Genomic DNA, 17,248 nt, shown 5'->3' with positions numbered 1-17,248 from the left:
CAGTTTCGTGCTTATTAGCACTCAACTTTTTATGATTACTCATTTGTGTGAGTGCTAATAAGCACGAAACTGCGGTCCTCGGCTGGAAATGACTGAGCTGGCGGTGTATTTCACGTATTTGTATGTTGTGTTTTTTTTTTTCCTTCTCAATTTGTTATTTAATTGTCTGTCTATTGTGCTTATTTTATTTTGTGTATTTTGAACTGTTCTGCGTCTTGCCTTCTGGCCCTATGTGATATAATGTGATGCATAGGGATTTCCTTTTTGTGTCTGATAAAAATATAAAAAACTGTTGGAAATGAAAATGTACGAGATAATATACGAACGAAAAAATTTTCAGTGAATTAATGAAAAGTAACAAGTTATTTCTTGTAGTACTTGCAGAAGCAAAGTGCTACGAGTTGTCGGATTATCCGCGGGTCTTTTCACAATGCTTTTCTTCTCTCTTTATTTAAGATCGTGTTATTGTTTAACTTTAGATTTTACACATTTTTTACATTCAATGTTAGTAGATGCAATGTAGCAACGGTTTTACTTATAATTTGAATGTATAATGTATGTGTGTGTGTTATTAATATTTTTTAGCTATTATATACACTAAGTATCGTTTTTTAGCTATTATTTGGATTATCCGCGGTTTTTGCTTATCCGCGATTACCGTGCCACCCTATTCCGCGGATAATCAGGAGCTTACTGTATGTAGAAACGACTTCAATGCTTTTGTACGAAATCTAAATCTTTAGACCTGGATTACTGAAAGAAGTCAAAAAAATATGTTTATGCAGAAAAATAGAAGAAAATTTTACAACTTTAAGTATTAAATTTGCAGAAAATTGCATACACATGTTTTGGGATTGGGATGAACCCCTTTTCCAATGCAAAAGAGTTGGGCTTATGGATTCCGATATTTTATCATCCATCAGCTCAACTCTTTAGCATTGAAAAAGGGGGTTTCTTGCTACCTTGAAACACGTGTACGTAGTTCTCAGCAAATTTGTGTGATTTAACGTTGTAATATTTTCAACTTGTAATTGAAATATAACTATGTAGATCAGGGATCTCCAACATACGGCTTGCGGGCCACATTTGTCAGGGGACAAATTTTGTTCGACCTGAGAGAAGCTTACAAAACTGAACCAAAAAAAAAAAAAAAAATCTATAATATTTTTCCTTTAAAGCAGGTTTTAAGAAACTAAATCCAGACAATCTCAAAAAACACCACTGAGATCCTAATAAAAAAAAAAAAATCGTGGGGAGGGCAGCGCTAACACGACCATCTGAACTATGTTGGATTGTTGGCCGGCCTCGCTTCCAAAATTTTATAACGTGACCTTGAGTTAAAAAGGGCCGTGGTAGCCCGATCGGTAGAGTGTCAGATTCGGGGACGGAGAGTCCTGAGTTCGAACCTCGATGGTCTTAGACCCACCGTCGTCTTTAAAGGGGACTGGGCGACGTTAAATATGCTCGTGGTCTCAATGTCCTCCAAGTGAAACGATACCTCTGGGGGTGCTAGCACCAGGTAGCTATTAGCTCCTGGTCTAGTTCTAAATTCTCATTAACCGTTCGATCCGGTGATGGTGCTGCCATCTATCGGTATAAAAAATAATGGAGGCAAGGCACTTAGTATGCAGTCCTCGACATAAATACAGTTGCAGTCAGTTGTGACTCGGAATCAATTAATCGATTGAACTTGAGTTAAAAAGGTTGAAGACCCCTGATCTAGACAACTAGATTCATCGAAGAAAGTTCATTTTAATGCAGTCATTGGGGGTACCTTCGACCCATACCGGCTAACTTAGAGTCATTTTAATTTTTTTAGTATGAATATAAATAAAAAAGATATGACTTTGAAAAAACATAAGGGCAAGTGCTGCACTCAACTGGCAAGGTTATGAAATAAGTTTTTAACTTTTTACTTTACGAATATTTCTCGGTGGTATTTTACACAGCTCATTGCATCCTTCAATAGCTCTGAAATTGCTGTTTGCAAGTTATCGTTCAAGGTGTGAAAAGTGTTTTTACCTTAGGACTGGAATTAATAGCTGGAGGGAGCAAGTCCAATCATTGGCTTAGAAAATGTTGAGGCAAAGATCTCAAGTCACGTGGTTTAATTCGATGAATGAGAGACACGTTTTACGTGAAACGAGAGGAAGAAACCTGATTTCTTCCAATACTTTACTTTCAAGCATATCACATGACTTGAGATCATTCATTCAAGAATTGAAAGCTTCACTCTCTCAATCTTTTACTCCTTTCTCAATGGTTCTTACATTTTGTAACATTATATGCGATTTTATAAATGATAGAAATCTTGTTTTTTTTTTTTTTTTTTTTTTTTTTTTTTTTTTTTTTGTGAAGTACAAATAGGGAGTAAACATTTAGATATTTTATTTTGTTGCATTAAAGTTGCACTACTTTGTTAAAATAATTTATTTCACATTCCATTTCTGATGTTGCTCAAAATTATCGAAATGAAAAGATGATTTTGAACCAGGATAATAAATAATTCAAAATGAATTATTATTTCCTCATCTTAGATAACTTCTATGCAACATTTTAGGAGTTTTTTGGATTTATTATACTAACAAATTCAATAAAAGTTTTAACAAAATGAGTGGGAAGCTTTAAAATAGAGAAACAGTTGCTTCCGTGAATGACTGTAGTACGTTTTCCTGTTATTATTAAAGAAAAACTATCGAATCGGAAACATTTAGAGACAGCTTTAAAGTGGGTTTTAAAATATTTTGTACTTTAAGTAACGAGCCATAGATTTTCTATTGAATCTAAAATGTTTACCGTATTTTAGCGGAATGAACTCAATATTAAAAAAAAAAAAAATTAATTTGAATTTTGACATCTTGAATTCAAATTATGTTTTTCGCAATCACGAGTGTGTGTATGTAGGCGTGTGTGTTTGTGTGTGGGGGTATGTGTGTTTGTGTGTAGGGGGTATGTGTATGTGTGTATAGGCATGTGTGTTTGTGTCTGTGTGCTGGCATAAGTGTGTGGGTGGTTGTGTGTATGAATGTGTGTGAGGGAGGTATGTGTTTGGTGTGTAGGCATATTTGTTTGTGTCTGTGTGCAGGCATGAATGTGTGGGTAGTTGTGTGTATGTGTAGGTGTCTGTATGTATGCGTGTGTGTATGCGTTTGTGTGTGTACGTGTTTGTGTATGAGTGTGTTGGTGTATGTGTGCGTATGAGTGTGTAGTTGTGTATGTGTGCGTGTGAGCGTGTAGTTGTGTATGTATGCGCGTGTGTGTAGGACATGGATGCAACCTGGAGGCGGCTTTCGCTATAGGAGCAGCATCGTGAGGAGCCGGTCGACGGTGACGGTGCGGAGGGTGGCGGTGGGAAAATAAAATCAAAGGACGCCAAAAACAGTCAAATGAGAACAATAAGCAATCGTGATTGCTCAATAATGTCTTACCACGTTGTTGTCCTGTCCACTTCCAACGACATCTTCGAGAGACACGTAAAATCTCAAGCTGTCATTGATCTGAAAATACGTTAGAAACTTTTTGTAATGAAATGCAAATCTTAATGAAACTTTGAATTGTTAAGATGATTAAAACATTCACACATTTGCAGGTTTTGTTTTTTTTTTTTTTGTCATAAAAGCAATTGTCTCTTTTGGTATAATAGAATGAAAATAAATTATTATTATTGTTTGAAAAAATTAATTTTGTAATTGCTCTTTTTTTGTTATTATCATAATTCACTATCTCTTGGACATTGATCATCATAATGATCACCATTCTTCGTCATCTTATTATATTTTAAGGATCGTTATCATCACTATTATTATTTTTATGGTCTCTACCGTTATCAATATAATTATAATAATAACTATTATTATTATTATTATTAATATAACTCTTCTTCTTCTTATTATTATTATTACTCTTATTTGCAATGTTATTAAATTACTAGCAATATTACTTTTATGCATAATATTATACTTGTAACAGTTTTATAGCTGCTGTTACTACAGTTGAAAATTTATGGTAGGACAGTTTAATTATAACCAGGCAAGAAAAACTAATGATTTGTAGCAAAAATAGAATAGACACTTTGGATGTATTAACTGACACTTAAGAAATTATTATTTCTTTCTTCGCAATTATTAAGTATGTACTAAAACTTTTCTACTGTAGAACATAGTTCAGAAATTGATTTTACTTACTTCTCTATCAATAGGAGCTGCTACTGTGATAATTCCCGTATTGCTATCCACACGAAATCGGTCTGTTCCTTCCAATCGATAAATTATAGTTGAATTTTCAGGATCGGATCCGAGCAAGTGAAAAAATTCAGTACCTTTAAAAAGGAATAAACTTTTAATTCAAAACTAAACATGTTTTTACAAAAAACTAGCTGTACCCGACGCGCGTTGCTACGCCAACAAAAAAATACATCATTATACTGATTTTTATGACAATCGGTTGAACGGGGCAGAAGTTGCTACTCTGCAGTGCCACCTGGTGGCGAGTGGCTTCAATGAGCATATTATGCACCTTCTCCGTGGAAAAATACATATATATAGCAATTTTCATAATAATCGGTCCAGGTATCAAGTGACTATACTCAAATTTTGTACTCACGCAGTTTGCAAGATCAATCAATCGCTAAAGATATCAAATAGAAAAAGTTTTAAATCCCCCCGTTGCATGAAAAGCCATAAAACAATAAAGAAAGAATTTATTTGTTCAAACTCAAGAAAAATGGCTACAGCTAACTTCTTATCAATGAGATCTTTCACGCGAATTAATTTCTGCAGCCGATAATTTTATTCGTATTTATCCGATGGATTGTGACTTAAATTGGAATAAAAAAGGAACTATCGATCGGATTTTTTTCGAACTGGTCTATAAACATTCCCAGTACCAAAAATAACAAACGGTGAAAGTTTCAGCCAAATCTGTCGGGTAGTTTTTGAGTTCATGGATGACATACAGACAAACATTCATTTTTATATACAGTGGCTCCCAAAAGTGTTCGTACACCTACGATTTTCAATGAAATAGGCCATTATCCATTGGTTAGCATTAATATTTCGGAATAGGTATTTTATTATAAGATCTATGATCTATATTTAACAAAACTACACGAAAATTTTTAATAAAACATTACAACATAATTTTTAAAAAATCAAAAACCAAAAATTGCCGGAAATTTTATCTCACAAAAGTCTTCGTACACTTTGAAAAAATGTCAAAAAATTAGTAAATAATCTAACTTTTTACAAAGTTATTATTTAGTAGAACATCATGCAGTATCAACAAGAGCTTTTAAACGTCTGGGAATAGATTTCATTGTTTTTTCTTTCTTTTTTAGCGTAATTTCTGAGTAAGTGTTCAACCCCAGTTTGAGTCTTACTGTTTCTATCTCGATTTTCGTTTCAAAGCTGTATTTTCGTAATCTAGCACCCAGATATCTCTAAATATGTTACATTAAGTTCAAAATCTGGAGATTGAGGGGGTATTTCTAAGCTTAAGGACAATTTTTGAGGCACCAAACGCAAACGTGTGCTTCTTATCGTTATTTCGATAAAAAACAAAGTTGTTTCCGATTACCAAATTTTGGGCTAATAGTTTAAAATTGCTTTTTAAAATATTTAAATGAACAGCATGATTCATTATTTAATCAAAAAATTCCAAATTTCCAAGTCCTGATGCTGTAATGCACCCTCACACTAAAACACTTTCACCGTCCTGATTAACTGATCCAACTAAGTTCTTCAGATTAAATTCCTCATTTTTTCTTTTATTTACAATTATACAACAATTCAACCCAAAATGTTAAATTTATTTTCATCTATAAGTAAGACGTTGTTCCAAAACGTTTTGAGCTTATTTATCATTGATTTTGCGACGGAAAGCGTAAGCTTACTGTTATTCGCACGAACAAGAAAATTTCTGCAGGAAGAGGTCCCATTTAATCCAGTTAATCAGAGAACTTGGCGAACAATTTTAGGTGAAAATTAAACTTAAAATGTTTCATTCAATTCTGCAGAAATTTTTTCAGCACTCAAATGTGTATTTTTCATAATTTTTTTAACTGTAAATCTCCGATCACGCATTGTTAACTTTTCCAGTTGACCTTTTCTTACCATATTTTCGATCCTATTCTTATCTTTAAAGCGTTTTATCAAGCACTTCACTATAGAATGGTATAAATTACCTAATTTAGAGACATTTCAAACCAATTTACCGCTACTGTGAGTAAACAATTCAAATTTCGAATGGTGTTTGTGGTGTTTTTCAAATACCAGTCATTTTAAAGTAATAAGCACAATATTAAGGAATAAATAAACAAAAAATTAAAGCCAAATGACTTTTAAGGGTCAACACAATGCAAAAATAATAAAAAAATGACATATGACAGTTTTAATCATGAATTTATTCGAAAAAATTTGAGTGTACGACGACTTTTGTGGCGTATTATTTCTCCGTCTCTTCATTTTTTGACAAATTTCAAAAATAAAATCTGGCAATATTTTGAAAAAAACTACTGAGTTTTATTCAGAATGGCATAAGAATGGTGTGAAAAAAAATTGGACTTCATATCCAAATTCAGTTTTGCGTTATTTTGGTTTTACTACAAAATTTCAAGGTGTACGAACACTTTTGGGAGCCACTGTATATTGATAAAATAATTAATTTACAAATTCTTGTTTTTGAAATAACAATTTGATTAGAAAGGGAAAAAAACTGCAACTAAAATTTGTGAGTACGTTTTAGCGCCTGTCCTTTTTGGAATCTCGAATCTGTACAAATGCATACATTCTAAACAAATCTGAACAAATACATTCCAATGCAGTTAGGATAGCTACGAAGCTCGGCAAACATCAGCAGCAATAAAAGAATGAGGGTATCATATAAAATGTTAGCAGTATTTAATGCAACGCTCATAAAGCACAAATTAACAAGGGGTCGTTTCCAATATTTTAAAAGTTTTTTTTTTTTTCTGAAATAACATGCTTAAAAAAATAGGATCTAACCATTTTTTAAATAATTTGTTTAAGTTTAATATTTTTAAAAAATTACTTAAATCGGTAATCTTTTATTGGTTACATTTCTTGCTGATGACATCATAAATGATGAAATGCCATTCTGTGTTGCCATTCACAGAGCAAAATATTTAATTCGCATCTTTACTCACGTGTATTGGCAACGATAGGGTTGATAGCAAGCGTAGAGTGCAATTTTACTTCGCTTCTTGATTATCATAACGTGGAAACGCGGTACAAAAATGCGCCTAAAAGCATCATTTGTGACGTCATAAAGTCACGCCTTGTTTCAAAAACCGGACATTTTAAAATATTAATTAAAAAATAACTGTTGGGAAAATGAAAGCATTTTATGGGTCCATGTTATTTATTTTTATTTATTTATTTATTTTTTTGCTTATTCTATCAATTTCAGTGACTAAAAGTACTACTTTTGACTGAAGGAAACAACACCATTTAGCACAAATGAACAATTTAATTACTGACACGCGTTTCGGAAGTCCAAGAACACCCCTTTTCAATAAAAAAGTGTAAGCTTGGGGATGCAAAGTCATCCGAAAAAAGACTTTTCTCGTTTCTCGGATGACTTACGTCCCGGAATTAACACTTCTTGCATTGAAAAGGGATTTCTTAAAACTTTGAAACACGTGTCTGCAATTAATTGTTAATTTTTGCTTTATGAACGTTGTATTTCATACTGTTACTTTGTTGCGCAAAGGTTGCGTTCATTTCATTTCGCATGTGAGGTTCAAATTTGAATCCTTTCGAAAAAATAAATAAATAAATAAAACCTGAAACAAATACGCTCAGTACCCATTCTATTTAAAAAGATGCCTTACTATACGTAGGAGAAGCCTCTACGGTAATTTTATGAAAAAACTTCTCGATAAAAATTGTAGAGAAAATTGTATTTTTAAAGGCAAATGTGTCTTACTTACGTTAAACTTTTTTACTTAATAAGAAAAAGTAATTGTCATGAATGAAATTGAAAATTTTAATAAGACGAATGATTTTCGTATGTCTCCTTCTTATTCCCAGTTTCGAGGTAATATGGTTACATATGGTAAACTACATTTTGAAGTTAAATAAGAGATTGTTAAGAAACGATTAAAAACTTTTGGGCAACAAAAGAACAGTGGAAACTCAATGTTTAATCCAAAAAGCTCATACATGTTTTTCGAATTCACGAAGCAGGTGTCCGGAATAAATTTGCTATTTTGTGTGTAATGAACGTTGTGTATCTTACTGCTGTCATGAAACTGTTAGTTAATTGTAATTTTTCTATCTTTGAAAATCAGTTAGTATACTTAAGTAATACTTACTTAAGTATACTTAAGTAATAAAATAACTTTTATACATACCAACAGGTGTATTTTCTTTGATCACAGCTAAATCAATGTTTCGCAAAAATATTGGCGGACTGTTAGCTAACACAGAGGCTGGAAAAAGATGGAAAAAGAAAATCACATTTAAAGAGAAAGTTCCTATGAAACTGTTGCAATTTATGAAATGAATTGCTTGAAATTTCAAACAGGTAAATGCTTTATTTAACTAATGAGCAAGAACAAGTAATTCGTAAAGCAATTTGAAAGTAATTTCTTTCAAGCAGTTTTTTTTTTCTTCTTTTCTTTCTTACAACTTAGTTTTACTTTCTATTTTGATAAGGCAGCATTTATCAAAAAAAAAAAAGACTATTACATGGAAACTGCTCTTACGCAGGCAGCTGTAAAATATGAAAACAACTAGAATTATTAACATCGATATATTATTTGAGGAGTGGTCTATCTCAAGAGTATATATATATATATATATATATATATATATATATATATATATATATATATATACATTTTTCATAAACGTAGATATTTTCAGTTTGTTCTAACTTTTTTTCAGTTTGCATGTCTTTCAACTCAAACTCCCTAGTCTCTAAAAGTTCCAACGGAACAAATCCAAGTTTATTAACAGGAAAAGTTTGACTTTCTGATCTAAAGGTAACAAATCCATCCACTACAAGTTTCATTTCGAACAAAGGCGAACGTTCCCTAATTGAATCCGTTGAACAGAAACTTTTTTTTTTCAAAGGAGCATAAGTTCAGAATCTTCAAATTATAATCCGATTGTTTTACTCGACGTTAAATCTCGGTTATCACAAATTTGCCATTTCAACTGCGCTTGCGCACGGACTTAACTGATTTCAATAGTCTTGCTAAAATTAATTACAAATATTTTAAATTTTTGTTAATAAATATGAGGTGGCAACAGATAAAAATTAGAATTTACAAAGCTTTCTCCGATTTAGTTTTTAGACCTCGGTAAAGATTGAGTGTTGCGTCTTAACTATTAATGGATTCGGAGTCTGATTTTTCTATCATACAAGGGCCCTTTTCAGGGCCAGATTTGCCTGTATAATACTAAGCTGTTTACGCCTAACGTAAAATATCTGCAAAAGACGGATATCTGTACTCATATTCCAATCATTTTTGAAGTACACAACGTGTTTGACGTTTATGTTGAATAAATAATTCCAAACCAATAAATATTGCAGTGTGATTTTTCTCTTTACATTATAAAGATGATCAGTTATTCATATCCGTAGTTTCATATAATATATCACGAAATCGCTGTAAAAATATTCTAACCTCATTCATTAATTTGTTGGGACTCTAGCTCAGCCTAAATATAAACAAACAACACGAAATCGTAAAACAGAAAGCCCAAAAAGCTAAGTCTGTGCGCAAGCGCAGTTGAAATGGCAAATTTGTGATAACCGGGATTTAACGTCTAGTGATTGTTTTAGGTTCAAGGTACTTCGATACGATGTTGGTGAAATTGGACCTATCAACATTAAAGTTTTTGTTCAAAAGAGTACACATCCGAAGTTAAAATGGCAATGTATCTTTGATATTTTCTTGTACGAAAACTTTTCGCTCTAAGACAGGGGTTCTCAAACTTTTTTGCATCACGGCACCCTTTGAAGATTTAGAATTTTTTCGCGGCATCTTAGTCTATATCTATTATGTAAACAACCAATAAATCATCATTTTTAGGGGGGGGGGTTTCACACAAGAGCACAGTTCGCACACGTATGTGCAGTATGTGTGTAATAATGAAATGTATCCTCATCTCAAATACTCAGGTGTTAAATCATAAGGACAAGTGTTAATAAGGCGAACCGTAGTCCTATCGTACTAAAATCTACTTTTCTAGGTTACCTATAATCTCGGGAAAAAAATGACGGCATAACACGAGATTCTCCTTTCTCAATTCGTCAGCTACATCATTAAGGTTTCAAGAATAGTATGCAACATTTTTATTCTAGTTAAACTTTACGGAACCAAGTAGAAACAAAATGTACCTTAAAATAAAAATAAGATTAAATTAAGATAAATAAATACCTTTTGTGCTGAACAGTAGAGTAAGAAATAAACAACGTCAGAAAAGCACAAATTCGCAGATTACTGCAGTCGGAATGTCTTTTCATCCATAAGCTCATTACTTTTTGCATTGAAAAAAGCGTTCCCTGTAACGCCGAAACACGTGTCAACTGTAATCTGCGAATTTGTGCTTATCTAACGTTGTTTATTTCTTACTCTAAGATTAAATTGTTTCGATACCACTTTTCTGCAACAACTTTTGCTACACTGTAGCCTGGCAAATAAAAATGGTTTGTTGACAGCGCTTTAATCATCAGTTAGGCTCTTTTGAGGACGATGAAAGAGGATCTAGTGATTTTTTTTTTATACTGTAGTAAAAAATGGAAGATTCCCTTTCTGTTCAATTGGGCATTATTTGGCGCTTTCACCTTACATATGTATTGATAAAACGGACACTTCGCGGCACCCCTCACCTCTGCCTACGGCACTCCAGGGTGCCGCGGCACCCAGTTTGAGAACCCCTGTTCTAGGATATAATCTGTTATGCTTCTGTTCTCAATTCTGTACCCAGTAAATATGATTTATTTTACTGTTAGCCTAGCTCGTTTTTTCCACCTCCTGAACATTTTTGGAAAATGGATATGCTCCCATATTATAAATTAGTCCCCATTCCTCTTCTACTTTTTGGTAACTTTAACTACTACATGTAGTTTATTATTCATTTTTCTTTAAAAGTGAACTAATTTGCAAAAAAAAAAAAAAAACGTTGGTTTTTTGAATTTAAATCTTGAAAAATACATGCCGTATTAAAATAAGATACATTTAAAGTTATCAAGCTAGAAAATCACCATTGCTAATATCTTCAAATAATAAAAACTTCTTCCGATTTAGCTGATTAAAAAAAGAGAGAAATAATGAAAATTTTACGAACAAAGGCATCAAAAAGTTACCATTTTTTGCTAGTTTTTTTTTTTTTTTTTTGCAAATTATAATTTATTAAATTCAAAAAATCTCTTTAGATTTTCAGATACGTTCAGGCTTCCTCACGTATGTAATAGCCAATGATCGAGTAACGCGCGAGATTCAACAAAGAAACTCGCGCCACGGCATGGTAATTTGATAAAATGGTTTGCTAATGTTTAAAATGCCGGGAAAAGCTTTATTGTGACAAGGCTTAACTTGATACAATAACTTAACTGTTTTACTGGTAAGACTCTCATTTCAGGGGAGTGGAGAAGCGCAAGAATGGTCAACAATGAACGCTTCCTACAGGAGGTTAGGGTTAATCCACTGGAGTTAGGATTAAAAGTTCAACTATCAAAATATTATTAAACAGGCAATGGCTTCGTTCAAATGTAAAAGCAATTTTCACCTGTAATACCTTGACGGGCGATGTTCTAGTACTTAAATGTGTCTTCATGTAGCTTTTACGAAAATTAAGAGTGATGAAGGAAAACTACAATGTTAAATGTGACCAGCAATTTTATAAAGAGGATTTACGTTTGTATCTATATACTTTTCTCATTTATATAAAACACATCTTAGTAATTTTTTCAAATTATCATGAAGCCTACTTATAATCAATTTTATCTTAAAAAGCTTAAAGATATAAAGGTATTATATCAGATCTAATTTTTTAATGCAAGGAAGGAACGCAACAATGTTGAAAAATAACTTACCTAAAGCAGAAAATAACAACAGAAAACGCTTCAACATCTTGACTCCTTAAAACACTTTATGACTAATCTAAACAGCACCTAAAAAGTTTAAATAAATGAATAAATAAATGAAATTCTTAAATATACTTAATACTACCAAGTTTTAAAATTAAAAGATAGAGATTTTGCAAACTGAAAATCAAATGTTTAACCGAGTATGTATTTATTTTTGCTTTTTTGCATTCATTCTAACACTATGGTAATAAAATACTACTTACTATACTATTCTTTTCCCTGTCTTATGTCAGTACTTAGATGTAATATTTGCAATGTATGAGTTTGATCTTACTTCTTGAAGCGCCTTTTAAAATACTTTCTTATTAGTATGGCAGAAACGATAAAATTTTGAAAAATGTTAAGTTAAAAAAAAGAAATCGTGGTAAAATATGTGATACAATGGTGTTTTATGTTCTAAAAGCTTTAAAATCTTGATACTGTGTAATACAGGCATTGAACTTCATTCTTGAAGACTGATGAGCTATATGGTATTCTTAACGCAAAAAAATCGTGGTTGCATTTAATTTTCTCCAACTTACACAATTCTTCGTTCCTCAAAACGTTTAAAATGTCTATACTAAAACAAATCTTATATCGTGAAATATACTGACAGCATGGTTATCACATCCAGAGACTGCAGTTTCGTCCTTTTTGTGGACTCATCAGTCGGGAATGATGAATAACCAAGCTGGAAGCAGATGTCTTCTCATTGAAGCTGAGAGTGCCAACAACTGGTAGCTTAAGTTATTATTATTTAGTTACAAGCCCAGGCTTAAGAACGGTAACTTACTGCTTAATTTGATTAGTTTCTAAATGCAATTTATATAAATTTTACAAATTCATCTTTAAATACTTTTTTAACAGTGTACAATTTAATCATGCAAAAAATTAATGCCCTTAGCCAAAGGTCAGGGACAATTGCTAGACAATTCAAATCAGAATAATTACAGCAGCAGAGACTGCAATTTCAGCCTATTCGTGGGCTCATCAGTCTGGAATAGCGGAACTGAAATGAAGGCGAAAAACCTTATAAAATTTAGCATTTCATCTCTGATGATATACTTAGACTCTGCATCAGAAGTTTTGTGCGTTCGAGTAATGTTTCACTGGAATATCAACAAATAACTTTTGTTCTGAGGGGCAATATCTGTAAAAAAATGTTTTTAATCTATAAAAAGAAACTTGGAATATAATTCACCGGGCTGTCGTTCCAACGTTGATTCGTAATTTACGAAAAGAAAATGTGTTTTATTTGTTGGAAGAAAAAAAACCCGTCTAAACTATTATTCTAAACATAGAATCGAAGTTACCGCAATAATAATGACATTAGTTTAGCCCTTACATTAAAAGACAAAGACTAACTCTGTACTCTGTACCTTAGAGCCAGAGGAACGTAATTCACATTATGATAATTTTACAGTAAAGAGGAAAAACATTTTTCTGGTGTATGCTTCAGATGGGACGTACGCTCTTTTAACCCAGGTAAAAATGGGGTTGTTTCCTTCAGTCAAAAGTAGTACTTTTGGTCAATGAAATTGATAGAATAAGCAAAAAAAAACATGGACCCAGAAAATACTTTCATTTTCCCAACAGTTATTTTTTAATTAATTTTTTTAAATGTCCGATTTTCAGACAAGGCGTGGTTTTGATGACGCCACAAATGATGCTCTTTGGCGCATCTTTCTATCGCGTTTCCACGTTGTGATAATCAAGAAGCGAATTAAATATTGCGCTCTACGCTTGCTATCAACTATATCGTTGCCAATACACGTGAGTAAAGATGCGAATTAAATATTGTGATCGCTGAATGTAATTCTGAATGGCATTTCATCATTTGTGATGTCATCGGCGGAAGACATAAACAATGAAAGCGTACGGATTTAAGTAATTTTTTTGAAATATTAAACTTAAACAAATTATTTAAAAAATGGTCAGATCCTATGTTTTAAGCATGCTCTTTCAGAAAAAAAATACTTTTAAAATTTTGGAAACGATTGAAAAGGAAATTAAAAAAAAAAAAATGCGTTCACGTGGCTCGGAAATAGGAATTCTCGTGGAATAGGATTCTACATTCAATGCATTAATAAACAGAAAATCGCAATGGGGTCGTTTCCAAAATTTTAAAAGTGTTTTTTTCTGAAAGAGCATGCTTAAAAACATGTGATCTGATCATTTTTTAAATAATTTGACTAAGTATAATATTAAAAAAAAATTACTTTAATCGGTGCGCTTTCATTGTTTGCTCTTCTGCCGATGACATCACAAACGATGAAATTCCATTTACTGTTGCCATTCGCAGACCGTAATATTTACTTTGCTTCTTTACTCACGTGTACTGGCAACGATGTGCTTTAGAGCCGCTATATAGATAGGCCGATGCATCAGCTTAATTTTAGCCATTTCGGATCGGATTTTTCATTGTTGCACTCATAGGGTTACTACAGCAAAGTTTTGGATTTCGCCAAATCCGCCAAAAAAAAAATGTTTTATTTAACAAAGAATTCACGTGCCGCTAATAATTGCTCACAGTGAACAATCACCAAACGTGATAACTCGCCAGAAAGACAACCCCTCCGACACGCGCTGCGATCCAAAATGGCTAATCTTAAGCTGATGCGTCGCCTCGTATATATAGGTGCTTTAATGTGGTTGATAGCATGCGTAGAGCGCAATATTTAATTCGCTTCTTGATTATCATAACGTGGAATCACGACAGACAGATGCGCCCAAGTACATCATTTGTGACGTCATAAAGAGCACGTCTTGTTTGAAAAATCGGACATTTTAGAAAATTAATTAAAAAATAACTGTTGGGAAAATTAAAGTATTTTCTGGGTCCATGTTATGTTTTTTCTCATTTCTATCAATTTCAGTGACTAAAAAGTAATACTTTGACTGAAGGAAACAACCCTATTTTTGAACTTACGTCCTTCTAGCTCTGAGGCACAGAACTTAGACAATCATCCTCGAGCGCTGAAACTTATAAAGTGTGATACATTTTTAACTTTATTGCATACGAAAGAAATATTACGAAGTATTTCCATTTCTGATGTTACAATGTCACTTTATTTATAAACTTTTGATGAGTGTTTTCATTTAACCAGGACAGTGTGTTACCGTGTTACCTATAAGTCATGCATAATAATACTGTTAATTTGTTTCAAACAGCAACAGAATTTTTCTTATTTATAGACAAGGATTTCACGAGGCAGAACAAAAGGAAAACGGAATAACATTTCAATAGGTAACATTTCAAAAAGAACATTTCAAAGAGTATGGGGATCGCTTCTGACAGGTGATTCAAGTATTGATGACCCTGGAATGCTAAGTACCTGTTTAACGTATACTTATAAATATAAATTTGACAACGTTTGGTGACGCATGAATAGAATCAAGTTTCAAAAAAGACGGGTAGCATAGTTCATAACCGGAAATTCTGTTCTTTTTATCTAGAATCATACATCCTGATATTTAACATTTTCTGTGGGTCAGGTAAACAAGTTTTCTACAAAGAACTAGTAGGTCTCAAAAACATTACACGTTCTTCTTTATTGTAAGGATCTCCAATACGTAATTGATCTTCCATTGCAACATAACTTGTTTCTAAAGAACGCAGATGATTGGCAGCTAGCTTGAATGACCTAGTGTCAAGCTTGTAGGATTTTCCAATCCAAAATAGAACTTTTTTAAAATATATTTTTTTTTAACGAGGCGAGTTAACCAGCTAGTGTTTTTAGAGTAAAAATCCGTCAGAAGTAAAGTTTGAAACTGTCACCGACCAAATTTTTGTTTTGAATAACGTATTGGGCATTAGAAGGAGCAAATACATAAATAAGACAAACTTTTTGAGTTATTTTTTAAAAAATGAACGATTTTTTTTTCAGTGCATTTCGTAAAAAACAAGAACATGATTGAAAATGCTGGTAATTAAGAATGAAAAATTTCGCAAACAAAACTTAATTAAGATTTCAAGAGCTTCAATGAAAGCGGCTGTCAGTAAAGTATTTTGACAGATGTTTATGCAAAGTGTACAAAATTTCAGTCTCTTACATTAATAAATAGCTATTATTGTTTCTAAAGTGTTGATAAAAAAATATTCACATTTAAACTTCTTTTTGAAAATAATTTTTGTAACGTCACTTCAAACATTATGCTTATGAAAATTCATTACAATTTATGTATTAAACTATTTGACAAATTTTTAGCCCTAGCATGATTTTTTGATCACTGCCGCAATCAGTTTGATAAATAAAATTGACTAAGCATTAAATGTGTCTGGAATTTGAATGAACATTTTCACCCTTAAAATGTATTGAGGCACTATCAACTGTAGAAAGTAAACAATTTTAGAAAGATATTCATAAATTCACACACACACACACACACACAAAAAAAAAAAAAAAAAAAAAGCTTTTGAAATAAAAAAAAAAAAAATAGAGACACAACAAATACAGTTCAACGTACTGTTTCTGGCAAATATACAGGATGTCTGTAGAAGTCGGATATAACAGTTATACGGAAGTATATACGGAGTGAAGTTACATACTCAAATAAATATGACAAAAATTTAATTCAAATATGACATGCAATATGAACCGTTGTATATTAAAAATGAAAAGATCAAGTTCCTTTCTAATGTTTTTTTTTTTTTTTTTTTTTTTTTTTGTATCATATTTAAAGTGTAGAAAATAACTCCTCAGCGTTCTTTGGCAGAATTTGGTTGTTCTTATTATTTTCTTGTACGTCTATTAACACGGTTTGTGAGGATAATATCTCATTGTATAGATTGCTGATTGAAGAAAGTAATTTTGTGTTTGCAAAGATAAAGTAAGAAATATAAGTTTGTTAGATAAAGTAAGAAAATAGTCTGCATTTATTTTCCACTAATTTCGTAGTGGGTATGTATTTCTTGCAATAACATTTTTTTTTAAATTCTTGAAGAATAAATGATTTATCATCATTATTCAAGTTCTAGATATCAACTTAAGTTGTAGTGGTGTACTAACATGACAGAACTTAAGCCTATGATTTAAAAAAATAGCCATTTATCATACAAAAGTATTGGAAACTGAAAATAAAATTTATAAAGAAAAACTAATGATGATGTGGAAATTTAGAAACGAAATAAAATATGAACGAATTGTTG

General features: G+C 32.1%; 1 protein-coding gene across 1 annotated transcript in view; it reads right to left on the bottom strand.

Annotated features, from left to right (window-relative positions):
- Positions 1-12,103, bottom strand: part of LOC129221061 (cadherin-87A-like) — a 92,651-nt gene extending 80,548 nt beyond the window's left edge. The window contains exons 1-4 of the mRNA XM_054855499.1: positions 12,067-12,103; positions 8,372-8,449; positions 4,185-4,318; positions 3,429-3,497 (exon numbers count right to left, since the gene is read on the bottom strand). Of these exons, the coding sequence (XP_054711474.1) occupies positions 3,429-3,497; positions 4,185-4,318; positions 8,372-8,449; positions 12,067-12,103 (318 nt within the window). The remainder of the gene's footprint in view (positions 1-3,428; positions 3,498-4,184; positions 4,319-8,371; positions 8,450-12,066) is intronic.
- Positions 12,104-17,248: the final 5,145 nt, after the last annotated feature.

This window comes from Uloborus diversus, chromosome 4 (assembly GCF_026930045.1).
Source record: "Uloborus diversus isolate 005 chromosome 4, Udiv.v.3.1, whole genome shotgun sequence".
Taxonomy (NCBI): Eukaryota; Metazoa; Arthropoda; class Arachnida; order Araneae; family Uloboridae; genus Uloborus; species Uloborus diversus.
The sequence above is the reverse complement of the archived record's forward strand: the minus strand, read 5'-3'. Positions and strand labels throughout refer to the sequence as shown.